The sequence below is a fragment of the Dermacentor variabilis genome, chromosome 10, assembly GCF_050947875.1.
Source record: "Dermacentor variabilis isolate Ectoservices chromosome 10, ASM5094787v1, whole genome shotgun sequence".
In the NCBI taxonomy this organism is placed as follows: Eukaryota; Metazoa; Arthropoda; class Arachnida; order Ixodida; family Ixodidae; genus Dermacentor; species Dermacentor variabilis.
The window spans coordinates 5,730,115-5,757,164 of NC_134577.1; the positions used below are offsets into that span (position 1 = coordinate 5,730,115).

General features: G+C 45.2%; 1 protein-coding gene across 5 annotated transcripts; it reads right to left on the bottom strand.

The window, feature by feature from the left end:
* Nucleotides 1-1,927: 1,927 nt before the first annotated feature.
* LOC142559766 (NADH-cytochrome b5 reductase-like) lies at nt 1,928-20,224 on the bottom strand. Of its 5 annotated transcripts, none has more exons than XM_075671399.1 (7): nt 20,114-20,224; nt 19,176-19,364; nt 17,754-17,902; nt 17,515-17,602; nt 17,275-17,379; nt 5,475-5,690; nt 1,928-2,190 (listed from the first exon to the last, which is right to left on the bottom strand). In XM_075671399.1, exons 2-7 carry the CDS (start codon nt 19,212-19,214, stop codon nt 1,996-1,998), a joined length of 792 nt encoding a protein of 263 aa, XP_075527514.1. In that variant the 5' UTR covers nt 19,215-19,364; nt 20,114-20,224; the 3' UTR covers nt 1,928-1,995. The 5 variants fall into 5 exon arrangements, with proteins under 5 accessions (XP_075527514.1, XP_075527513.1, XP_075527510.1 ...); XM_075671398.1 differs by having other exon boundaries at nt 20,034-20,166; XM_075671395.1 differs by lacking the exon at nt 20,114-20,224 and having other exon boundaries at nt 19,176-19,463.
* Between the last annotated feature and the right edge of the window lie 6,826 nt (nt 20,225-27,050).

A 27,050-nucleotide genomic window follows, 5' to 3' on the forward strand; every position in this document is an offset into this window, starting at 1 on the left:
CAGCTAGAGATCTCGCCCTCGTGTGTTCGGAACCAGAGACGAGGAGTTTGCCCAAGTAGAATAGGACATTCGCTAGCATAATGGTGGGGTCCCAGTGGTTATTTTGGCTAATACACTCATACAGGTTGAGCCAGTCCTCAACATCGACATTATCTTGGCCGGAGAATATGCCAGGATAGCGGGGGTTGGTAACCGTAACGTACGTTGTCGGCGGGGTCGCAGGAGTAGAAGCAGACGAGGTGTCACCGGGAGCCATGGCGGAAAGCAAGACGGTGCGGCCGCTGCGGAGCTCCGTGGCGAGGACGAGGAACGGCACCCTCCACCAAAATGTTACGCGAACGAAGGATTAACAACTGTAAACTATTTACAAAGCATATTTAGAAAGAATAATGCAGCGCTGACCAGTTCAGCCGACAGCTCGAGAGCCAGGGAGCGTTCGTCGTCTTCGTCAGGGCGCCTGCTTGCATTGTCCACAAGAAACATGCAATATGCATGTATCAATATTATACTCTATAGGAAGGAAATGTACTGACCAAGAACATTTGCTTCAGTTTTAGGAACTAGTTTAAAGTAATTCTGCTTTTATGGGATGTTTGTTTTTCAAAATAAACAGCTAATAATCACTTACTGAACCTCTTCCTTTGTTACCTTACTCAAAAAGCGGTCATGTGAATTTCTGCCACTGTACTTCTCAAGACATTATCTCAGAAGATATTCCAGCTTTTAAGACTAGTTTCCTTGCTGGTGGAAGCAAGAACCAACTCAGTTTCTGAAATGCAAAAATTTTAGCCTATAACACTGCTTGATAAATGATACATGTTGCAAGAAGCTTTGCTTATTAGATAATGTTGCTTTTTCTAATTTCATGTTTCCCCATAAGTTGTGTCATTAGCCTCTTATTTATTATCAACATTCCTGTTGTGTTGAATAATGTAGTTATTTGCATTAGAATGAGAACTTGATGTGCAAGGTCAAAGCAAAGGCCATTAAGGGTAGTGTAGGGTTTATTTAGTAAAGATGGTTGGCACCACAACCCTAAATGGTCAAAATTATTCCAACGCTTCCCTTTACGGAATATCTTGTAGCCCCTGGGTTGCTCTAGGATGCAGTCACTTCGTCCGAGTACTGTTCCGTTTCAGCCTGTAAGGCACCATGTGAAGTCGGATGTGTTGCACTATATGTGCAATGTTGAGCTTTACATGCTTCAACCATTGTGGCTGTTTGGAAAACTTGCATATCATGTAGTACTCTTTGTTGTACAGTGCTTGTGAATGTATGGGGCAGCCACCCTACGTGGAAAGCCACTACGATAGCCAAGGAGTATGCAGGGAGAAGCCATGGCTATGGAAGAGACGGGGTGGCCAGCAAAGAACCGTCCCATAAGTAGTAGGGGAAATGGGCGTACGTGCAGAAGCGGTGAGCTGTTGTGGACAGTGATGCTCAAGTTCTGTGAAACGCAGAGGCGGTGACTGAATTGCAAGGTCCTGCAGTGGCCAACAACAGCGGTCAGGAGACTGAACTTGGGAACATTTGCATTTTCAATTGCACCTTTCCTCATGTCAAGGGGACACATGGCAGGCTGAATGACTCTAAGATGAGATGTCCTCTCTGGCCACTGCTATTTAGCCACCCATAAGTATTTCATAAATGAATGCTATACATACATATTTTTTTAAAATCTGACCAAACCATGTTGTCTTTAGTACTTGCCTGAAAAAGTACAAACCACAGCCCAAGTCTCAAACCTGACTTGCAGGTCCTGAAGGTTACGCTGCATGTTATCCAGCTGAAATTCGGGTATGTACAGGAAGTAAACCGTACATCTGTTCAATGTGCAGTTCACATCAGCACATAGATTCTGCATTTCGTGGTCCTGATGTTTCCTAAAGCTTTGATAAACATAAGCACATGTTATTAAGAACCATACTGATCTTTTAACAGGCTGTTTATTTCTAGTCAAAATACAATATTATGGCACTGTAAGATCTACTGTCCTTAGAAAATGTGCCATGTCACTGAATCTGTCCTTGTCTTAAGGTAGTTGACAAACCTGCCGTTGAAAGTATTTGGTCCACACAAAAGGACATGAGGAGGTGTGCGGTATTTTGACAACTCCACTTCCAGAAGCTCTTCATCAATTTCTCTGCAGCGAACTTCATCTCCATACTTGAGATCCTCAACCTTTGTTTCCTGCATTGATATGGGACAGTGATACACATTCCAACCTCATTATGACAGAGTTGCATCCAACATAAAAATACCTTAGTTAAATCCTACATTCGTTCTATAATACATTAGTAACACACAGATCTTGGTAAGAAACATTTTATATTTACTTCATTATACTCGATAATTCGTTTGATCCATGCATGTTATTTCGAGGTTTGACTTTACTGTGTCAGAACATTTACACCTGCCTTGTGTTTTCAAAACTACTGCAAAAAAATTGCATTTTTCTATCCCTTTTGCTGCATATGAGCACCAGTGACAGCTGGTGAACTATGGAAACATTTTTGTGAGGCAGTAGTATCACTTATGGCATGGAGCAGAGGTAGAACACTGGGCCTCTAATCTGAAGGTCACAAGTTTGAATCCTCGTCCAGACCAATACATCCTTCAGGCTTGGAATACTGCCTGGCACCAACAACAACAACAAAAAAAGAAAATGCTGAGAGCCAATGGGGCTATACAAGTCTCCAAGTGCAACCAAATTAGGAAGGGCCACTAAGCTTCAACAAAGACACTCCTTTACCGGAACAGCAATTAGCCTCCCTGGTGCGGCATTTGGCCACTACCTCCCTAATGACTCTTACGATTAACCCGTGGCCCTCAATCCCCAGCGTTTGTGGACCGTCTGACTAAGGCAGCCGTCAGACCTGTGACACGGCAGAGGGTGCTAAAAATCTTTGGATCCGGACAGGCTGCCACTGGAAACTGAACATAGCAACATTTATCAAGCGAACCCTTTCGAGTGAGGCTAGCTTAGCATGGCTCTTTGAAGAATTATCATGCATTGCCTGGGATATTGACTTTAGAGAGGTTAGAACTAGAGAGGCTTGTAAAGTGTTAGCTAATGGCCACGTCCTCTGCAATAGAGGTCTTCCAGATAGGAGAGAATACGGGGTAGGATCTCTTAATTCATAAAGACATTGTGGGCAACATTGATAAACTCTATAGCATTAATGAAAGGGTAGCAGTTGTTGTAATAAAGATAAACAGGAAATATAAATTAAAGGTATTACAAGCCTACTATGCTCCAAGCTTCAGTCATGGTGATGAAGAAATAGAACAGTTTTATGAAGATGTTGAATTAGCTATGAGAAATGTGCAAGCTGAGTATACTGTAGTCATGGGCAACTTCAGAAAAAATAGAGAAAAGCAGGCTAGGGAACAAGCAATTGGCAACTATGGCATCGGTTCTAGGAATAGTAGAGGAGAGATGTTGGTAGAATTCGCAAAAAGGAAGGGACTCTGAATAATGAATACCTTCTTCACGAAGCACATTAACAGGAAGTGGACCTGGAGAAACCCTAATGGAGAAACAAGAAATTAAATCGATCTCATACTCCCTACAAATCCCAGCATAGTGCAGGATGTAGAAGCGTTAGGCAGGGCAGAGGGCAGTTACCATATGTTAGCGAGATCTAGGATTGCTGCTAACTTGAAGACAGAAATAGCAAAATTAGTTGAGAAGAAACAGGCCAACCTAGATGTGGTAAGGGTAAACATAGACAAGTTCAGGATGGTGCTCAGAAGCAAATATGCAACCTTAGAACAAGAAGATGAAGATAACATAGAGGTAAGGAATGAAACCACAAGGTCGATTTCAGAAGCAGCAATTGAAGTGGGAGGTAAGGCACCAAAGCAACCAATAGGTAAGCTCTCAACAAAGGACCTAATAAAGAAGCGCCAAAGCACAAAAGTGTCTAACTTAAGATATCAGACAGAATTTTCTGAACTGTCAAAGATGATAAACAAGAAGAAAGTTGGCGATATTCGAAATTACCATGTCAGAAAAATTGAGGAAACTAAAAATTACAGCCGAACTCACTTCAGATGACTGTCAATGGCAATGCGAATAGCAATCGAGCAATTTAGCAAGACCATATTCTTTCTTTTTTTTCTTTTAATTATGGAGTTTTACGTGTCAAAACCACAATCTGATTATGAGACATGCTGTAGTAGGGGACTCCGGATTAATTTTGACCACCTAGGTTTCTTTAACGTGCACTTAAATATAAGTACACGGTATTTTTTTGCATTTCGCCTCCATTAAAAGGTGGCTGCGGTGGCCAGGATTTGATCCCACGACCTCGTGCTTAGCAGCGCAAGACCAAAGCCACTAAACAACCCCGGTGGATGACCATATTCCTGATACCCCATTTATTTAACACAGGTAGTGGTAATTCTGAGATTTTAGTTGATTTGGCTATATGCCAAATACTCCGATATTGTCCCATGTTGCTATGGCACTCAAGTTGCCCATGAGCATGGAGGCATGACAATGACTATGATGCTGATGCAGTGAAGACGGAATGAGGAAGAATGAATGATGATGGTATGACAACAATTATATCTTCATTCCTATGTTATGAGGATGGTGTTATGACGATAATGTGACAATGACGGTATGACGACAACCGGATGAAGAAGCAGGAATGACGATGATTGCACTACTAAAGCGCCATGGCGATGACGGTATGACAACAGATACATGCTAGCGTCTGTCAGACGATAACGGCATGACGACGGCATAATCACAATTGAATGATGACAGCATGACTACGATAGAATGAAGAACGAGGAATGACATCGGCGGATCGACGAAGGTGGTGCGACGACGATAGTAGGACGACAGTATGAGGGCAATGGGATTATGACTGTACGATGACAATGGCGTGACAAAGACTGTATCACAAAACCTGTATGACACTGAACACTGAAAATTACATCATTCACCGAAATCACATGCTATATCCTGTGGCACTGAAGGCAGCGCATCTAATGTAAAGGTATTTTATGCATGTGACCTCGATTTTCTAACAGGAGGCAGGACTCCCTTGAGAGGAAGGATGCATGGGCTTTTGTTTCAAATTTCAGCTGTTTTCATGATTTGCAGCAGTTTTATACTTTTCATACATGATTGTTGGCACATGGTCTACATGCCACACTTGTCTATTTACAAACTGCTTCAAAATTGCTCTCTCTGACTTCTATGTGTCGTTGAGATTCTACTTAGAAAAACAGTGCAAGAAGCAAGATATAAACGAACATACGGGACACTACTGCTATGTACTCTCTGTTTTCATAGCACATGTTTGTACTGTTTTTTCCAGCAAAGCCATACCATGTGCGACCAAATGACCACTCAAGCTCAGGTATCACTGAGGTCCTAATCATGGTTGACAGTTCCTATCCATTGCTTAGTATAATTTCAGTGGTCTTGCAATGACAGCGATGGAAATTCTAATTACCTTTGTACTTACATCACTCAGGCAGTACAGAATGCTGACATTCCAGAAGGCTTTCAGTTCATCCAGCTCATTCTTCAGGTATATCTCCCTGTACTTTGCTATCCCAAAAAGCAAGCGAACCATGGTGTAATCTTCATCTGAACTAGTAATGTGGTGCAAGACCTGGATCATTGGTGCAATCCCAGTGCCAGCAGCAAGCAGTAGCATGTGCTTGTGCTGAAATAGGGAATTTTACTTGGGACTGTTGCTTGAATGAACATTAGGCAAGAGCATACAAATGACGAACAATCACATGAGATCATAACATGCAGCTACATATAGAGACATCTGAGTAAACTGAAAGTGCAAAACCAGAATATGTTGCATTTCAGGGTGCACAAGAAAACAGCGTATGAAGCACTGTGCTAAATGAGCAAGTACCACTTTTTTCACTACAACAGCAACTGGAGAGCTGCATAGAAAAATGCAGGCCTTGGTTTTGCAGTAGGTGGGCACCACTGATTGCCGAATTGTGCTGTTGAGGCATGGGAAACAGCAGACTGCCAGTGAGCTCCATCTCAAATACAGCTTTATTCTTCCAATGTTGCTTATCTGAGTGAAACTTTTTGAGCACACCAGAATAAAAAGCATGCACAGACAAAAAGATAAGTATTGTGGCACAGGTAGTAGAGTCGCTTGTTAGTTCAGGCATTTTGAGACCAAAATTTAGCATCAAATTAATATAGCTTATAAGGGTGTGTGAATATTCAAAATGTTGAATATGAATCGAATTGCGAGAGCTATTTTACATGTATTCTATTCAAGAATTTACTATTCAAAGCTGTCTAATATTCGCTTTCTTCATATGCTAAGGGACAAAGAATTTTTTAAGTCTACAGGAGGAAAGACTGGTGCAAGCAGAAAGTCTTACGCATGATTCTTCTGCAGGAGAGCTGTGACTGCCATGCAGAAGCACAAGTATGTGAGCAAATGCATAAAGGAAATCATTTATGTACAGTAGTTAGTTTTTAAATTTGGATATCTCACCTTAAGCAGCTTATGAAATTTTCTATCCAAATGTAAGCAAATTTACTTATTATATGAAATGGCATGCAGTACTGTATGGTAATATGCTTCGTTCCTTCAACGAGCACTACAGTTCTACGTGCATCTGCTGACATGCTTTTTGTTTCTTGAATGACTGTCACTGTCATGGCATGCCAGATTCAGTCACGTTTCTTTTGTTCTCATTTATACAAGCTTTTCAAATTAGCGAAAATCCACTAGATAATGGCATTAAATTTTATTTATTTATTTATTTGTAAAATACCTTGCAAGGCCCCACATGGGGATTGAGTAAGGGGGGCATACAATCAGTAACATACAATCTATTAACAACAATAACAAATGAAATCAGCAGCCAAGTGCACAGCCTAAAAGTCAGAGAAACATATTAGCTACATAAAGATGCATATGATTACAATAAAAAGGAACAATATAAGTTTGTAACAAACGTATTACAGTGCAAGAAAAAGATAGAAAAAAATTACACAGAACAGTGAGTGTGATATTAATGGTTAACATGGGTTAAGCGAGTTCAGTGATTGCTTGAATTTTTCACGGTCAGTTTCCGCGACTATGTTGTCGGGGAGGCTGTTCCAGAGCCGAATGGCACGTGGAATTGCAGACGAGTTAAATGCTTCTGTTTTACCATAAATGCGCGTGAAGCTATGATGGTTGTATAATCGGTGCGACGTGTGCGATGACGTTTCTAGGTGTAAGGAACGTCTGTTAGTGTGGTGGGCGTATTTATGAAATAATGACAAAAGGGCTATGTCGCGACGATTACTTAGCAGCTGAAGTGAAAGGTGAATCTTTATTTGAGTTACGCTAGAACGGTAGTCATAATTTCGGGAAATGAAACGTGCGGCTCTATTTTGGATTGATTCCAGCATGGTAATTAGGTAATTTTGGTGGGGAGACCAGACTGGAGCGGCGAACTCAAGTCGAGGGCGAACAAATGTTTGAAATGCCAATTTGCGGATAAGTGGAGGTGAGTTCCGAAGGTTACGTCGCAGGTAACCCAGTGATCGAGATGCACTGGAACAGATGGTAGTTATGTGAGAAGTCCAGGATTGGTTTGTTGAAAGATTTACGCCTAGATATTTAAATGATGAGGTCCGAGATAATGGGACATTTTTAATACAGTAAGAATAGTCCAAGTTAGTGCGTTTGCGGGTGAAGGACATCACTTTACATTTTAATGAATTTAGAGTCATTAGCCAGGTGTCACACCAATTACTAATTTGGTTAAGATCATTTTGGAGGATCAGGTGGTCATCGGGGGAGTTAATAGAACGATAGATAATGCAGTTGTCAGTGAAAATGCGCATGCATGATGATAGGTTATTGGGTATGTCATTAATGTATATCAGAAAGAGTAAGGGACCAAGAACGCTTCCTTGTGGTACACCGGATGAAACATCTGAAAGGGGTGAGGAGAAGCTGTTAGCGAAAGTAAACTGCTGCCTGTTAGAAAGAAAATTTCGAAGCCAGGATAGAGTTAGTGAATGAAGTTTTAATGATGATAACTTCAAAAACAGGCGACAATGAGCTACGCGGTCAAAAGCTTTAGAAAAATCCAGAAAGATGCTGTCAGTTTGAAGGTTTAAGTCATTTATCTAATAATGTAAATAAGCCTTTTGTTACTAAACAGACTGCACAGGAGCTTTTATGTTTTACTTTGTTTAGAAGTAATAAAATATTTGATATTCAAAGCCCATGCTTTACAGTCGCATTTGATTCAATTAGCAAATTTCACTATGCGCACATGCCTACTTTGTAAAAGTTTGCCAACCTTCATATTTTAGCTAAGCATGATTCACATAAGCGCAAGAAGCATGTGACAGCTCCCAGAAGTTCAAAAATATGTGTCGATTCTCCCTCGAAAACTTTTTTTTTTTACATTCATGCTTAACGCTGCATTTAGTTTGCTCAAACTTTGCAGAAATGTCGTATCTTATGTTTCTGATCGTTCAATATAACTTGCCTTATTCATGCCTCTCATAATGTTTACATTGCACCTTCCAGCAAGTAATGCTAAGTAATCTTGAGAGCAATGCTTTGCTCTACAGGAGATGACGAAACCAACCAGATTACATAATCGCTGGCATGTCTACTCATGGCAAAAGGCTTAGAACAAAACAACTTCACATGTCTTCCATGACAAACCAGGAATGCAATAGTGCCAAGTGTTATATTGAATGATTTGGACCATAAAAAATTACAAGGTCTCTTAAGAGCTCTCCTAAGAGGTGAACAGCGAAAGCCTACTCTTCCTCTTATCGTTCGCCTCTTCTTTCTTTTAGTCATTATTGCTCACTACTAAGCATTTTTAATCATTTGTAATCAATTGCGGTCATTACAAGTCGTCATTAGACATGTTGGTCATATCATAGTCATGAGTAGTCATTACAAGTCATTTCAGTCATAATTAGTCATTACTGCTCACTACTAAGCATTTTTAGTCATTTCTAATCAATTGTAGTCATTACAATTCGTTGTTAGACATATTGGTCATTTCGTAGTCATTATTAGTAATTACTGGTCATTACTAAGCATATTAGTCATTTCCAATTAATTGCAGTTGTTACAAGTTGTTGTTAGACATATTAGTCATTACTAGCCATTACAAGTAATTTTAGTTATTATTAGTCATTACTGCTCACTAGTAAGCATTCTTAGTCATTTGCAATCAATTGTGGTCATTACAAGCCATCGTTTGACTTATTGGTCATTTTGGAGTCATTACTAGTCATTACTAACCTCTACCAATCTCTATTATAATGGTACCATTCACTAACTGTCACTATCAATCATTTTTCATTCTTTAATCTGTCTTCATATGGCGCGATGACGCTTCGGCAGACACTCCGGCAGTCAGGTCTGCCGACAGAAACTTCACCATGAGCCTAGGAAGGCTTTCACTGTGATACAACCTCTCTGCAAAATTTGAGAAAAATCAAAACGGCGTTAAGTACAATGTTTTAAAGACTAAAACACCAGATCACCATACGTTACTCTAGTCAGACTCGGCTTGAAAGTGCCACAGTGTGATCTCAATGTGTACTGCCATCGCCGGTGATAGTTCCATTCAGATTGCAGCACTGAAAAAGTGCTTCATAGTCCTGATGCATGCGTTTCGTGCGGAACAAATTAAATGGAAAAATCAGAGAGTTGTGACTTTGGCTGGTTGGTATAACATTTTACAGCAGAGTTCTGCAACGGTTTTAGCACAGCTACAATAAAGGCCAACATGTGGTGGTGGGGTGGGCATCAATGTCAAAGAGCAGCCAGTGACGCAGCATACATTGGAGCCCTGAATTTGCTTTCAAACATAATTATTGATGTTCAAATAACTGTTCAAGTTCGCCGAAAATGCGTGCATGCGTGCGTGAGATTCAGAAACCACAGTGTTAGGACCACCGAGAATTGACACTATATCGTGCAACCTATGACAATCAGCAAAACCCGCAGAGGGTGGATACATTAATAAATCTCTTAGGCATGAAAGCTTTATGAAAAGGGCTTTGCACTACACAAATGACATACCTTGCACATACTTTCTAGTGACAACACTAGAAAATATAAGGTGGACGAATTCCTAACATCTGCACATGCTGCGATTCTCTCTTTGTAAGCCTACATACATAGAACCTTCCTTATACAGATCTCGCAAACCTATTCAGGGAACCTAATATGTGACTAGACTTTAGCATTGCACACTCCATAAACTACAAACATTCAAGAATTTATCCGCAGCAACGTAAGAGGCGCGCTGCCGAAGCGGGCTTTCTTTGGTGATGTAAAATTTCCGCACAAAGGAACAGAGAAAAGTGATCAGAAGGTTTTACAGTATTCACATAAAGAATAAGGAAAAAAGCACGTAGTGACACCACTTCTAAAGTTAACACACAGATTTTCATCACATTACAACGATTGCATTTGCATCCATTGCTTTCATCTACTTTTGCAGTTATTCTTTCTTGTGTAGCTTTGTTTGTATTCCCGGGAATTGTATTGTGAGTGCGGCGGTAACAGGCCCATCAGTTGCTTTCACACGTGAAATGTACAAACCATGTCTGACTGATCGAACACGGCACTACTGCAGCTTAAATGAGGCATAGCATTCCTGACTTCTTAGCGTATAGGCCCGAAGCATTCCCGGGAAACTAAGAGGCCAGTTCCCCCATTTCTTCCTTCTCATTAGCTCTGGTATAAGCGCTGTCCAAAGCTGTAGACAGCGAGAGAGAGAGAGATGCAGAGGAAAGGCAGGGAGGTTAACCAGATATCAGTCTCCGGTTTGCTACCCAAAGCTGCAGAAAGGCCGAAAACACCTAGGAACTGTCAAGGTCATCTGCTTTACGCGAGGCTCAGAACTGTGTTGTTCTGGCGGCCTGTCTCGCCACTCTTAGTATTTACCCAGGGGTGCAAGTGGCATATACAAATGGCGGCAAGAGGCAGGCAGACACGACAATAAGTGGCTCGGGGCTTCTCGGTAAGCGCAGAAAACTTTTTCCTTTCTCTTACTTTCTTTTTTCACAGAAGTTTTAAGTGCTGTTCAAATTCGTCGAAAATATATCGTGTACCTAGGTGCGTTCAAGGCCGCATGCGTAACTCCCAAGTAACAAAGAACCTAATAAAGGAATGACAAAGAATGAAAGTGTCCAACTCGAGAGATAAGACAGAATTTGCAGAACTGTCAAAACTGATTAACAAGGCAAAAATAAGGGCTATTCAAAATTATACAGTAAGAAAGATTGAAGAAGTTGTAAAAAATGGATGCGGCCTGAAGTCAATGAGAAGGAAACTTGGCATAGGACAAACCAAAATGTATGCACTGAAAGATAAGCAGGGTAATACCATCAGCAATCTCGAAGGTATAGTAATAGCAGCAGAATAATTCTATACTGACCTGTAAGTACTCAGAGGAGTCAGGATACCTCCATTTGAAGCAGTAATGAACAGGATACAGAAACTCCTTCTACAACTAGCAATGAGGTCAGAAGGGCCTTGCAAGACATGAAACGGGGAACAGTGGCAGGAGAAGATGGAATAACAGTCAATTTAATCAAGGATGGAGGAGACATAATGCTTGGAAAACTGGCGGCTCTATATAAAGAGTGTCTATCAACTGCTAGTGTTCCAGAAAACCGGACGAAAGCCAACATTATAATAATCCACAAAAAGGTAGACATTCAAGAATTGAAAAATTATAGACCCCCAGTATTATATAAAATATTCACAAAAATAATCTCCTATAGAGTAAGGGCAACACTGGACTTTAGTGAACCAAGGGAACAGGCAGGTTTCAGGAAGGGATACTCTAAAATGGATCACGTCCCGGATGTGATCCGTGTCGTCAATCAGGTAATCGAGAAATCCAGAGAGTACAATCAGCCTCTATATATGGCTTTCATAGATTACGAAAAGGCATTTGATTCAGTAGAGATACCAGCAGTTATAGAGGCATTAAGTAATCAAGGAGTACAGACCGCTTACGTAGATATCCTGGAAAACATCTAGAGATTCCTCAGCTACCTTAATTCTCCACAAGTAGGAAGATACCTATAAAGAAAGGGGTCAGACAAGGAGACACAATCTCTCCAATGCTATTCACTGCGAACTTGGAATATTCAAGCTATTAAACTGGGAAGGCTTAGGAGTAAGGATCGACATCGAATATCTCGGCAACCTTCGGTTTGCCGATGACATTGTTCTATTCAGCAAGACTGTAGACTAGCTAAAACAAATTATTGAGGACCTTAACAGAGAGAGTGTAAGAGTGGGGTTGAAGATGAATATGCAGAAGACAAAGATAATGATGAACAGCCGGGCAAGGGAACAAGAGTTCAGGATCGCCAGTCAGGCACAGTAAGGGGACACAAACACAGTGCTGTGTATGTCTCCTTACTGTGTACTGTATTGCTGCGCTAGTTCTGTTTCCAATATATGGGAACAGTGTGCTGCTAGGTTTCCACACTGTGCAAAGCAGTGGCGTTCGGGGGAGGGGGGAGGGGGGCTCACTTTGCAGCTCGGCCTCCTCCTTGTAGCATTTGTCGAAGGATCAAATACATTAATATAACTGCATTTTCATTGCCAAAGATGCTGCAAACGAATTCTTGAACTCCACGCACTGTCAAGACAAGTCAAGAATGTATTTTTTCATAAAAGAATATATTTGTATGTCCCAGAAATTGTGCCTGAAATAACTGATATCAATACTTCCGTGTTTTTTGTCTATTTGATAAGTGAAGAATATATCACACGAACTTTAGAACTATATCAGTTCAAAACCAGCAAAGCAGTGCATGCCACTGATATGAAAAATGTAAAGGCCGCGAAATGAACAAGTTAAGGACAAATATTTTAATCAGACTGTCATTCAAGAACCTTGCTTACATTTTTGTGCATACGAAGCGGCCTGGGAAAAATTTCACTGACACTGTCCTTTGTTCAATTGTATTACGCAGGAGCAACTGTCACCAGTTATGTATTGTGAGTAAATACACCAAAATTATAGTTGCAACAGAGAGCACATATAAAAAGCAGGAGTTCTGCAAAATATACAAGGGCGAGTCAAATGAAAGTGAGCCAACGCAAATGTATGACAAACGGAGTACTTTATGTAAAAGTAGTCTCCATGAGCATTTAGACATTTGTCCCAATGACTAACAAGTCGCGTGATTCCTGTCTCATAAAACTCCTTGGGTTGCTGCTTCAAAAAGTCTGTACCTGACTCTTTCACATCATCGTCCGACATGAGTCAGCTTCCCTTGAGCCGTTTCTTTCAATCACCCCAAAATGTGGAAGTAGGAAGGCGACAGGTCTGGGCTGTATGGCAGATGTTGTAGCATTTCCCCATTGAACTTTGCCAATTTTGTATTAACTACATCAGCAACGGGCACATAGGCATTGTCGTGGGACAAGATGACCCCATTCGTCAATTTTCTACATCGTTTGTTTTAGACTGCGACACGCAGCCAATCCGGCATTTCACAATATTGGAAACAATTGATAGTCTCTCCAGGTTTAGCAAAGTCGATCAGTAATGGCCCCTGACGATAAAAAAAAAAAAAGTCAGCAAAGTTTTTGCGGCGGAAATGACAGCCTTTGCTTTCTTTGGAGGTGGTGAATTCGAATGCTTCCACTGTAAGCTTTGCCGTTGTGTTTCAGACTCATAGTAGTAGCACCATGATTCATCCCTGGTCACAACTACAGACAAGAAGTCGTGCACCCTCGAAGCAGCACCGAACCTCTCAGTCTTCTGGCGGTGGTTCAAAATCTTGGGCATCCATTGCGCACACAAAAGCCGATAACCGAGGTGTTCATAAACTATGGTGTGAACCGAAATGTTATTGATGTTCACATGCTCTGCCAGTTCATCTATGCTAATCCTCCATTCTTGTCTAATCAGCTCATCAACCTTTGCAATAGTGTTGGAGGTGATTGTTTGGAGGCTTTGGCCCAGTCTTGGATTGTCTTTGCAACTTTCACGTTCTTCTTTGAACCATTTGCGCTAACCCTTCACAGTGGCAAATGAAATGCAATGTTCAACATACACAGCAGTCATATGACGACTAATTTCTTTTTAGGAAACACTTTCAGTTGTCAAAGAGCTCATAACACCATGCTATTCAACCCAGTGTATGGGAGAATTAAAGAACATTTATCCTCACACCTGTGTGTCACTTTTGTAAATGAGAGATGCCTGTGTGCTACACGTATGGCTCACAGACAGTGAACTGAATCATTATTGCATCGGATGATTTGGCTAACTTTCATTTGACTCGCCCTCATACATTAGAAATGCGAAGGTACAATGAAATATACAAATGCAAAGACACAGCTTAATAAAGGCAAAAGAAGTGTCAGTGGAAACAAAGTTCAGTGAACGTATACACAACGCCTTGCAACAAGTATTTAAATATACGTATAAGTCCCCAATACATCTACATATCTAAGAAAAAATCACGGTATATAATGCATCAAACAAGGAAAATAAACATGTTGTGCAATCACAGATTAACAGAATGCTAAGGCCTACACCCAAAAGGGTGTACATTTGTTTAAGAGTGTACTTTGGGCACCTAATGTGGCTACCGAAGGAATATCGAAGAAAATGCGAGATGCTTGGTCCACAGAGAACCATACGCATACTGCTCTGTATCTTACACCGGCGAGACAAGACTTCGCGGAGAGGTTGCGCTCAAGCGAACGCGTTGCAATCCGTCGAGTTCCCACAGTGATGGTGGCAACCATTGTTTCTTTTTCTCGTCTGCTAGCCAGAAACAATCCAAAACTCTGCCAGGCGAAAATCCACTTGGCTAGAGAAAAACGAACGCGCACTGAATTGCGCCGCGAGGTGGTCACGGCTGTATGAGAAAAACGCATGCGCTCTGGCTGGTTCCGGCAGCCCGCGGGTAGTGAGAGCAAGAAAATTGAAGAGGCTCAATGTGGTCCTCGCAAATAAAAGTCGAAGTGGAAAAATAAATAAGAACGTAGTTACCTTTGCTGGCTTTAGTGTCTTGACATGGAGACTTTGGCGCAGGTGAAAAAAATGTTGGTATGCTTCTCTGTGACATGAAGGCACAAATGAACCACTACAACGCTTCGTCCCATCGGACTTCGCTGCATGCTTTGTCAACTTGTCTGATAGTGTGTTGATTTGGCTTGTCTTTGTATGGTCCGATGTACGACTTTAGAAAAGTCAATGTACTTTTGGCATCAAAGGTTTATAACAACAATAAACCTACAAAGTCCCGGAATTGCAAATCGAAAGCACGAATTTGGAAATATCAATGTACTTTTCACATCAAAAGTTTACGAGAACCTTATAACCATAATGTTTCAGAACTGAAATCCATGCGGTCCGTATATTCAACGGCCTCCGCAAGATGCTGCGACGAGCCCACTCGCCATCAAAACGCCCTTGAAACATTGTGGTCGAATGGGGGTTCCTTGCATTATGCGACTCAGGTGCACGGGCGTTGCCACAAAATCGAGCCCGAGTTCACAATATTAGTGCCGAAATGTGTTTTCAAGCGTGAAAAAGACCATTCTAGACAAAATCCACAATGATTTCCAGCGCTGGGGTTGTATTGGTTGGCGGTGCATGACGGCATGAAAAAATTGGAGGGGGGGGCTGAAGCCCCATAAGCACAACCCCCCCCCCCCCCGGCTATGCCCCTGGTGCACAGGCATTTCGCCACAATGAAAAAAAAAAAGTCATTACTTTCTGATAGAAAATGCAATGACTAGCATATCATAAAAGGTTGGACTTTTGAAATAAAAGGTTGGACACAAAGGCTAGGTGTCTGAGCTTCATAGCATGCTTGTCAGCCTTTGTAGGTGACATACCAATGTATCTTAGTTTTTTGTTGTAGTCTTCATTGAATATAGATGGAAAATGCAGGGAAGCACACAATTTTAGGGTGGGAGAAGTCCACGGGAAAGTGCCAAATTGCTTTCTAAGTACTCAAAATTTGCGTACTCATAACTTGCACACTGCAAATCTCCTGGTCACATTTGGTACTGAAAGTGCCAGGGAATTGCATTGCAGCGTTAACATGCATTCTGATGACATGACCCTCTTTTTACAACACATGGAACAATTTATTCCTTTGGTGATTTGTGATGAGAGTTAAGTATACAGCTGCATACAAACCTGTATCAATTCAGAAGTTTGGACATGAATATTTTTACATTGTACTTGCAGCTCAGACATATTCACAGTTTGCCTAACACACCAAGAAGTTGTTATTGCAACATATAGTAATTGCGTGGTGGAACTTTTGCTGCAAGGCAACCCTTGACCGTTTACTGTTTAATGTTGGAACAGTGCACATAGAAGTGCAAGATAATAAAGGGAAAATGAGACATCCACTCGAACGTAGCCAAGTGCTACAAAGGAAACCCATACAGGTTCCTCGAAAGAAAAGCTTCACAGTTGAAGAAAAATTCGTCCTTGTCTGGCACTTGAACCCGAGACCACCGCCTTTGTGGGGCAGCTGCCCTACCATCTGAGCTAACCAGGTGGCTAGCAGATGGCAGGCAAAGTCGAATTTATCAACAACTCTGAAGCAAAGGCAAGAGTTTGAAGTAATAGTCCTAAGGAAACCCGCAAGGTGGAGAGAAGTAATTAATGAAGAGAAAATGAGACATCAACCTGAACGTAGCTAAGTGCTACAAAGGAAACCCATATGGGTTCCTCGAGAGAAAAGCTTCGCAGTTGAAAAATTCACCCTGGTCCGGGACTCGAGCCCGGACCAGGACTTCTCATTTTCCAGTTATTAATTACTTCTCCCCACCTCACAGGTTTCCCCAGAACTATTACGTCGAACTCTTGCCTTTGCTTCTGACTTGTTGATAAATTTGACTTTGCCTGCCATCTGCTAGCCGCCTGGTTAGCTCAGATGGTAGAGCGGCTGCCCCGGAAAGGCGGTGGTCCTGAGTTCGAGTCCCGAACCAGGACGAATTTTTCTTCAACTGCGAAGCTTTTCTTTCGAGGAACCCGTATGGGTTTCCTTTGTAGCACTTCGCTACGTTCGGTTGGACATCTCATTTTCCCTTGATTAATTACTTCTCGCCACGTTGCGGATTTCTGCAGAACTATTACGTCAGAAGTGCAAGTTCTAACATCTAAAATGCAGTGGCAGCCACATCTATATGCCTGCAGATGACACACACTCTGCCTAAGAAGTCTTGGTTTGCAAGTGAGGAGAATGACATGGCAAGTATTCAACAATTGAAATGCCATTACCACATTAGGCTTGTAGTCTAGTCCTCCTAGTGGACCTCTCCAATCCACAGAGCATCCTTCTTTGAGTGTCTTGATGTACTTTGACATCCTTCCTTGGGGATAAACCTGTGTGAAGCAAAGTAGTGTTCCAGGTGTGACCAATAACGAATTGTAAAAAGTTAAATCCTGGAATGTCTTCTCATTTAATGGTCCTGTTCCTTATATGCAGCACACTTTTTTAGTATTTCACCTGTGGCACACCTTGATTATGACTTCAAAGTAGCCAAGGGCACTCGGAGGTGAGATAGGAGTGTACTGACGAGTTACAATTTCACCATCGACAGAAGCTCTGCAAGTGCGAGTAAAAAAAAAAAAAAGTCAGTTATAGCAGCCACATGGGGCAGTTGCAAGAAACTCCACCACTATAATGCATTCAAACCGTGCAGAAACAGCACTTACAATATAAGTGATGCTACCCATGCTATTCACCAATAATGTACCTAATTATAAGATGCTGTCCAATGCTGAAGCCAAGACGTCTGATGCCATCAATTACAAAGACATATCTTGAACAGCATTCAGTGATTTTCTTGATGTTCCGAAGCACAAATGATTTGTAGTAGTCGGGGCTTATAGCTGGTCCCTGTTGCTGGAGGAAAGAAAGAAAAGAAGTCGCATAACATGCTTTATGAAGAAAACAGTGGCATAGTGCTTGCACAATTTGTGTACGTAATCTATATTGTCTGCACTATGAAGATGAACGCTCCTGCTCTTATATTTTATGGCACTGAGGCCTCTATCACACTGTACTGCACTTCAATTTAGCTTTATCACCATGAAAAGCAGAATACTGACTGAGCTGATGGAGTTTAACCTGCAAAGGCATTGAGTGTAAAAAAAAGAAGTAATAAAAAAAATGAATAAAAATTGTCTGATTTAACGTTTATGTGGAAATCGGTGTTAAGTGAAGCTTTCGATGATGTTTGTGCAAATGTTAAAGTGAACATTATGCATATGTAACGCTAACGACTGAAATGCTTGCAGAAAATGACGTAAATGAAGTGTTACTTTATGCAAATAAAATGTAATGATGCACAAGCAATACAATGTTTAATCAAACATAACACGGTCAGACGGCCACGGTCAGCGTAATGGCGCAAATGTTTAGATGCAGGCACGGCCTAAATGCACATTGAATGCACACCCCCAGTACAGGAATGGCTTATGTTGACCATTTCTTGTGTACTTCTTTGTTGATGACCTGTCCTAATATTAAACTTCTCACCTCTGGTAACGGGTCGTGGGTATTCAGCAATGAGATGGCAACCATAGGCTCCGAGACAGGGTACGATGGAACCACGGCTGCCTGACAATAACCGCGGCATGGCGACTACGGAGTGCCCAAAGCTGCACACCGATGGCGGCATGCACTGCATGATTAAGGAAACGTCACTACTGCATGGGAATAGCGACGAGTGAGTGGCGACTATAGATTGAGGGCGGCGGAAGGATGACAGTGGAACGAATGCCCGAGGGCATGACCAAGACGGAATGACGACAGCAGCACGAGATTGACTGTACGATCGACGACGTGAAGACGACGAGGGAATTGACGACGGAGTGACAACAAAAGTGTGCGTTGATCACGTCCGCGTATCTGCCGCTTTCGCATGCTCTACACTACATTCGATGCTGGACGGAAACTGTGCAAGACAGCGGCCAGCACCAAACACACAGCCAGAGGCACATAACCAGTGACCCAAGTTGTTCTATAATCGGCAATACAGCAGCAGCCAGCACATACAAGTGGGGCAAAGAGTCGAAGTAACCTTACATGTGCAAGGATAACGCGTGGTTTACCTAAACATTCAGGACATGACGATACAATGAAAGTAATATGATTTGATGTGTTCAACACAAACCGGTTCATGGCGGCCAGGTCCGTACTGCAGTTCTCGCATGCACTCGATTTCCCAGATTGCCAGTTCCTGCTCGTAAACGTCGTTGACGCACAGGGCGCAGCCATTACCGCAGCATTCGGCAGCCGCCGGCTTTCTGGGCTTCCGCGCCAACAATTCCTCAGATATTCTCGCCTGGTGCGAAGGTGTGTCCTGTGATAATCGCTTTTTTTCAGTCATGCGGTCTTCAATACAAATGCTAGCAGACGATAGGTTGCAACATAAGCACGCACAACAAAGTGAAAATGTATGCTGTAAAGACGGCGCTGCTAATAAATGGATTTGAAATTTTCCTTTGTGGATGAAAGAAACAAGATGTGGCAAGTTAACACCTGTAATATCTAATCACAAAAGAATAACAGCTTCTAAATACAGTTACTCGAGCATTTTCCTTATAAACCTAAAAAAAAGAAAAAAATTTGAAGGCCGTTAAAGGTACAGTGTACTGTACTAAAAGGGCCCCTGAGACGGTTCGGAAAAATTTTGTAGACGCGTAAGCTACAGCTAAAGATAATCATTCGCACCACAATTTGTGTGAAATGTTTCTACAAGTTACCCTCCTCCATTGTCATGCATTTTCCCCTCAACTCGTTCGCCGAGTGATCGGGGCCATAGAAACTCTATGATCGGGGCTAAGGCAGGCTAAGCTCCGTGCCGTTCGTTACTGGAAAGTTCCGGGCTCGCAGCGTTAAAGAAAGGAAACGCATCAAGGCAGATGACGATTATCGTTGTGTGGCAGAAGGGGCACGCCAAAGGGTGTAAACTGTTCTTAGAGTGGGCCTTCGCCACAAACGAGAAGTAAAACGAGATTAATAATACTGCCCTGCAATAAAGCGCCCGCAACTCCCCGATGCACTCCTGGGCTTCGCTGGTATCTCAAAATATGTTCTTTCTTTCTGTACCGCTTCGTGTGCCGCCCCGTTGTTGCCGTCCTCCGCGAGGGCTTACGGACCGAGCCGCAGTCACAAGTGACGGCCCGATACCCTGCCGACGTGACGGTGCAGTAAATGAGTGGGAGGACAGAATGGCAACATATTGCTACGGAATAGTATTACCAATGACGAAGAGGCGAGCAGTAAGAAGACGACGACGACGATTAGAGGCTAGCGCGGGCTGTTGCCTCTTGGCCAAGTGCGGCGTATTACGTTGTAAATATACTTGTATATAGCTTTTCATCTGCGTCTTCTTACGTAACATATCTGGTGGAGGTGGACGTTCCCTGTACCTAGTCACGGAGCTTCGCACTGGACGGTACGTCGAGCCTAGCTTCATGGCTCCCGGCGATGACAACTCGACTCAGCCGCCCCCGACACCTGCTGCCACTTCGACGACCTACATCATTCTCCCTGCTCTTCGTGATCCTGGCGTATTCTCGGGCAAAGATGGGGAAGATGTCGACGACTGGATCAGCCTGTACGAACACGTCAGCCGCAATAACCGGTGGGACCCTACTATCATGCTCGCCAACGTAGTCTTTTACCTCGGTGGCGCACCTCGAGTTTGGTTTCGGACGCATGAAGATGAGCTCACCAGTTGGGATTCGCTCAAACAAAAGCTTCGAGACTTGTTCGGCAACCCCTACGGTCACAAACTTGCCGCGCAGAAGGCGCTTTCCGGCCGTGTGCAGACGTCAACAGAGCCCTATGTCACGTACATTCAGGACGTCTTGGCTCTGTGCCGCAAAGTTGATGCAGACATGACTGAGTCAGACAAGGTATCCCACATCCTCAAAGGCATTGCCGATGACGCCTTTAACTTGCTCGTATTCAACAACGTCGCGATGGTGGATGCTGTTATAAAAGAGTGCCGCCGCCTGGAACTCGCTAAAAGCCGACGTATTGACCAGCAGTGTGCCCGTTTGCCCAACACCCCAGCGACATCTTCCTGTGCCGACGCTCCTCGTCCCAATAACACTGGCGATATTACCAAGGTCGTCCGGCGTGAGATTGAGGCCGCCTATCCGGCTGCCTTCGAATCCAGCCCCACCAACGCACCTGCAGTCACGGTTTCCTTGATCCAGGCAGTTGTCCGCCAGGAGTTCGAAAACATGGGCCTTCACACGATCTGCTCGGCCCATCGCCCTGATACCCATCCGGCTTCTTCGATTCCACCCCATCCCGCATCTTCTTACCCACCACGTTTCCGCAACCCATCTGAATGGCGCACTGCTGACGACAAGCCCATTTGTTTTCACTGCCGTCGCATCGGGCACATTTCTCGGCACTGTCGAAGTCGCTGGACTTCCCCGACCCGGTCTGCTTATACTGCCTACTCTCGCCTCTCAGGTGGCCCTTCTCGTCCCTATGCCGCACGCTCCGATAATGCCGCCACTGACTCTCCTGCGCCGAACGGCCCCTATTCTCGTTCACCTTCGCCCCAACCACGACAATCTCGCTCTCCCCAGCCCCGTCGCTCCTTTTCGCCGACTCCCTTCGGACGCCGCTCCCAGCCGGAAAACTAGATGATGCAGCGCCTCGAGGTGACGCTGCATTGCTCCCTACGCCGCCAAATCCTCCACTGACGTTGCCCACTCATCTGAACCTTCTTGACGTGCAAGTAGACGGTGTTCCTGTATCTGCTCTTATAGACACTGGGGCGCATTTGTCGGTAATGAGCGCTGACCTTCGTACCCGCCTGAAAAAAATAATCACGCCCGCCGCGACGCCTGTTGTCCGTGTCGCCGATGGCGGAACAGCCCCCGTAATTGGTATGTGTGCCGCCCGAGTCTCCTTCGCCGATCGCTCCTCAATTGTGCTATTCACAGTCATCGCCCACTGTCCCCACGACATCATACTCGGCTTAGACTTCCTCTCCGCACATTCTGCTCTCATCGATTGTTCCGCCAGTACTCTCCGCCTTGACCTGCCTGTTCTGGATCCCGCTGAACCACACCCCAGTCGCCTCAGTTCCGTCGACTTCGTTCGCTTGCCACCTTCGGCACTGACTTACGTTGACTTCGTGTCATCCCCACCAGTCCCCGACGGGCACTATATAGCGGCTCCTATACAAGACGTCCTCCTTACACACGGTATCACGGTACCTCATACCGTTTTATCTATTACGGCAAATTGCGTCTGTCTGCCAGTGGTGTTGTAATCGCACCGCTGGTACGAGTTGTTGGGAACTCGGCGCTGACGCCCGTTGTTGCACCTGGGTCGCAAGCCCCAAGGGTAGCGTTGGCCTGGCGGCCTGGGGTACAACTGGGAGCATCCGAAGGTCCCGGCAAAGCATGAGTCGACTGGTAACAACAAAACAACTTGTTTATTCTAACATCGCAAAGAGTTGGCGGTCAGGTTGACCGAAGTAGAGAGACGGGAGTGCACGTTACTCAACAGAAGAAATCGGAGCCCTCTTCTTGGCGTCCGGGGGCAGCTGCTTTTATACTCTCGCAGTTGAGGGCAAGAAGGAACCCCTCTATAGACGAGCACGTGACTGTGCCGCTCGGGCACAATGGGATAAGGTGGAGCAGCCGTCGTGCCGGCGCCGCTGGGGCACAATGGGAAGAGAAGGTGGCTCATACGTCGTGTCGGCGCCGGTCAGACCCCCTCGCTTCACAGTTGGGGGGAGCTCCTCTCCCCGGCTGCCGCGCTTCGACAAGCGTAGGCACCAACATGCACATACACACACACACGCACAGGAAGACACGTGGCATTGGAACATGCCTGGACGCGCTTGGCAGGGAGGCGTAGCGGCGGCGCCGAACGGGCCAAAATGTCTGCCGCTTTGAACGAAGCCCCGGCGTCCGTTGCAGCCGCGCCGGCTAAACCGCGCGTCGTAGGCGAAACGTAACAGTGGTCAATTTTGGCTTGACGACACAAGTGCTGCCACGCGGGATGTCTCTGGCCCAGCTTTGCTCATTCGAGGATCACTCAATAGCATCTATTGAGGTAGACGACAATTCAGCCGATCCTCCTCTACCATCGCAGCCGACAACTTGTACCATCGCCGACTTACAGAAAATGATTGCGCCCGACATGCCGTCCGAGCACGCTCGTGAGCTCTACCGTGTTCTGTTTTCCTACAACGATATTTTTTACTTTAACGATCGTCCTTTGGCCCAAACTACAGCTGTTAAACGTCGCATTAATACCGGCGATGCCCCTCCTATTCATCGCCGCCCGTATCGAGTGTCATCGGCTGAGCGTCAAGTTATTCACGCAGAAGTTCGCAAAATGCTTGCCAAGAACATCATAGAACCGTCATGTAGTCCATGGGCGTCACCTGTTGTACTGGTAAAAAAGAAGGATGGCTCATGGCGCTTTTGCGTGGATTATCGGCACCTTAACAGGGTTACCAAAAAGGACGTGTATCCCCTACCTCGGATCGATGACGCCCTTGACTGCCTCCATGGTGCTCGCTACTTCTCCTCTATTGACCTCCGTTCCGGCTACTGGCAGATTGCCGTGGACGATCTCGACCGCGAGAAGACTGCTTTTGTTACTCCGGACGGTCTTATCAATTCAAAGTGATGCCGTTCGGTCTACGTAACGTCCTGCCACTTTTGAACGCATGATAGACTCCCTTCTTCACGGTTTCAAATGGTCCACATGCCTGTGCTACTTGGACGACGTTATAGTATTCTCCACAACGTTCGCTACGCACCTCGAGCGCCTCTCGGCAGTCCTGGACGTTTTTTGTCGCGCCGGTCTGCAACTGAACGCATCAAAGTGCCAATTCGGCCGTCGCCAGATTACCGTCCTTGGGCATCTCGTTGACGCGAACGGAGTGCAACCGGACCAAGGCAAGATCCATGCTGTTACGCACTTCCCTGTTCCGAAGTGTGTCAAGGATGTGCGCAGCTTCATCGGCCTTTGTTCCTACTTCCGCCGTTTTGTGAAAAATTTCGCGGCCATAGCACGACCACTAACCGAGCTTTTGAAAAAAGACGCCCCTTTCTAGTGGGGCGATAACGAGGCCTCTGCATTCTCGCATCTAATCGACGTTCTCACAACGCCTCCCGTTCTGGCCCATTTCGATCCTTCTGCGCCTACCGAAGTCCGTACTGATGCCAGCGGTCACGGAATTGGCGCAGTACTGGCACAACGCCAGCGCGGCAACGACCGTGTTATCGCTTACGCTAGCAGGCACCTCTCACCCTCCGATCGCAACTATTCCATCACTGAGCGTGAGTGTCTGGCCCTAGTTTGGGCGGTTGCGAAGTTCCGCCCATACTTATATGACCGACCCTTTTCCGTTATCACAGACCATCACGCGCTTTGCTGGTTATGCTCACTGAAAGATCCTACAGGAAGACTTGGTCGCTGGGCCTTACGCCTCCAAGAATATTCATATACTGTCACCTACAAATCCGGCCGACTACACAAGGACGCTGACTGCCTGTCTCGTTACCCGGTAGACGAGCCTGACGACGCCGACAGTAGTACCGCCAACGGCATTTTCTCTGTGTCTGCCTTCGCTAACATCGCCGATGAGCAGTACCGAGACCTACCGCTGCGAGCACTCATCGAGCGTCTGCGCTCTACACCTACCGACGCGTCCGTTCGCCGATATGTCCTCCAGGGCGGCATTCTGTAGCGAAGGAACTTCCTCCCTGATGGCCGTGATCTTCTTCTTGTCGTGCCAAAACATCTACGACAGACTGTGCTCTTTGTGATGCATGACGCACCTACTGCAGGACATCTTGGAGTAACCCGCACGTACGAGCGCGTCCGCCGCCGCTTCTATTGGCCTGGTCTCGCTCGCTCCGTCCGACGATATATGTTGCTGGCTGTGATACCTGCCAGCGTCGGAAAACACCTCAGGTGCTACCAGGCGGTCATCTCCAGCCGATTACTGTCCCTGTGGAGCCGTTCGTTCGTGTTGGATTAGACCTCCTCGGTCCCTTTCCCTCCTCATCCTCTGGGAACAAATGGGTAGCCGTCGCAACTGATTACGCCACCCGATACGCCATCACGCGGGCTCTCCCTACCAGTTGCGCCACTGACGTCGCGGACTTTCTCTTGCGTGACTTTATCTTACTTCATGGCGCCCCGCGAAAGCTGCTCACTGACCGTGGTCGTAACTTCCTCTCGAAAGTTATCGCCGACATTGTACGTTCCTGCTCCACTCAGCACAAGCTGACTACCTCATACCATCCTCAAACCAATGGCCTGACAGAGCGGTTAAACCGTACTCTTACCGATATGCTGTCCAAGTACGTTTCCAAGGACCACCACGACTGGGACATTGCCCTTCCTTACGTCACATTTGCTTATAATTCTTCCCGGCACGACACCGCCGGATTTTCTCTCTACTACTCTACTCTACTCTATGGTCGCGAACCGACATTGCCCCTTGACACGGCACTTCCTCCCGCTTCTATCTTAACAAGCGAGTATGCGCGCGACGCCATCGCCCTCGCCGACCACGCACGCCAGCTTGCCCGTGCTCGACTGACGGACTCGCAAACCACTCAGCAGCGTCACTACAACGCCCGCCACCGTGACGTACAGAAATTTTCGCCTGGTGCGCTCGTGCTCTTGTGGTCGCCCTCTCGTCACGTCGGACTTTCAGAAAAGCTCCTTTCGCGATACACACGGCCCTACCGCGTGCTGCGCCAGGTGACGCCTGTGACGTACGAAATTGCTCCTGTGAGCTCAACCTCGTCATCTACCCTGGCATCTAGTGATGTCGTGCACGTCAGTAGGATCAAGGCCTACTACACTGCTTCGGAGTCCGGCCTTTAGTCGCTCCGGGACGGCGCTTTTGCCGCCGGGGGTAGTGCTACGGAATAGTGTTACCAATGACGAAGAGGCGAGCAGTAAGAAGACGACGACGATTAGAGGCTAGCGCGGGCTGTTGCCTCTTTGCCAAGTGCGGCGTATTACGTTGTAAATATACTTGTATATAGCTTTTCATCTGCGTCTTCTTACGTAACAATATCAGGACATCACAAAACACTTTACGTTACAGAGGGGCATGTTCCCGCGACCTCACCCAAAATTGAAAAAAAAAAAAGAAGTAGTCTGTCGCATGGCGGCAGTTACAATCTAGGAAGTATCCAAATCCTGCGCTCTTGCACATCATATATACGGATATATATCAAACGGACAAATGCAACACATGTGAATCCAGAGCCACTCTGGTGCATATATTACGGGAATGCCGAGGGATATATGACAATAACGAGAACGCGGCCTCTAGCAACAGCCTTCGCACGCGCTGGGAAGCCGCGCTGGGAGGCCCCGCCCTCGAGGATCAACTATGGGCCGTCCAGCAGGCCGAGGATGCCGCCAGGACCCACGAACTCCTGGCCGTCAGCTAGGCGGGGCCTTTGGCCCTCCCCGCCAACTTGCAGGACACGCAATGAAGTTATTTCCTCCTCCTCCTCTCTGGACCGCTCAGAACGTAACAACGTTCAAAAAGACAAAGATACATGAAAGGGAAAAATTGTAATACATACGGATGTAGCACGAACTTGTAGGTTGGTGCTAGAATCGGATGGATGACTTTTTTTTTTTTTTTCCTGTCATAAGCTTTTTCCCGTATTGCGGGTTTCCGCAGAATTGACTTGCCAAAGGAAGATAGTCGGCGAATCCAGCTTTGTAAATTTGGACAGGGGGTAGGATAGTAAATTTACACCTCGCGTTGTTCTTCGCTATGCTTGTTCGCTCGATTACGCTGACGCTTGCAGCACGAACGGGTTCTAAAAAGGCTGGACAGGTCATGTTATGGGTTGGGCAGATAACCGGCGGACCATTAGTGTTACAGAATTAGTGCCGATGAAAGGGAAACGCAGTCGATGACGGCAGAAAATTATGTGAGGTGATGAAATTAACAAATTTTGCGAAATTGTATCTCTACTACGAATGCGCATCGCGTTTCCCAGTTTATCGCTTC

Excerpts from the sequence above, each read along its gene's own strand:
- LOC142559766 (XM_075671395.1), bottom strand. The coding sequence starts at position 19,391 with ATGACTGAAAAAAAGCGATTATCACAGGACACACCTTCGCACCAGGCG. Across the intron at positions 17,380-17,514 it reads ACTTTGAAGTCATAATCAAG|GTTTATCCCCAAGGAAGGAT; the intron begins GTGTGCCACAGG and ends TGCTTCACACAG. Across the intron at positions 2,191-5,474 it reads TGAGTGATGTAAGTACAAAG|GAAACAAAGGTTGAGGATCT; the intron begins GTAATTAGAATT and ends ATATCAATGCAG.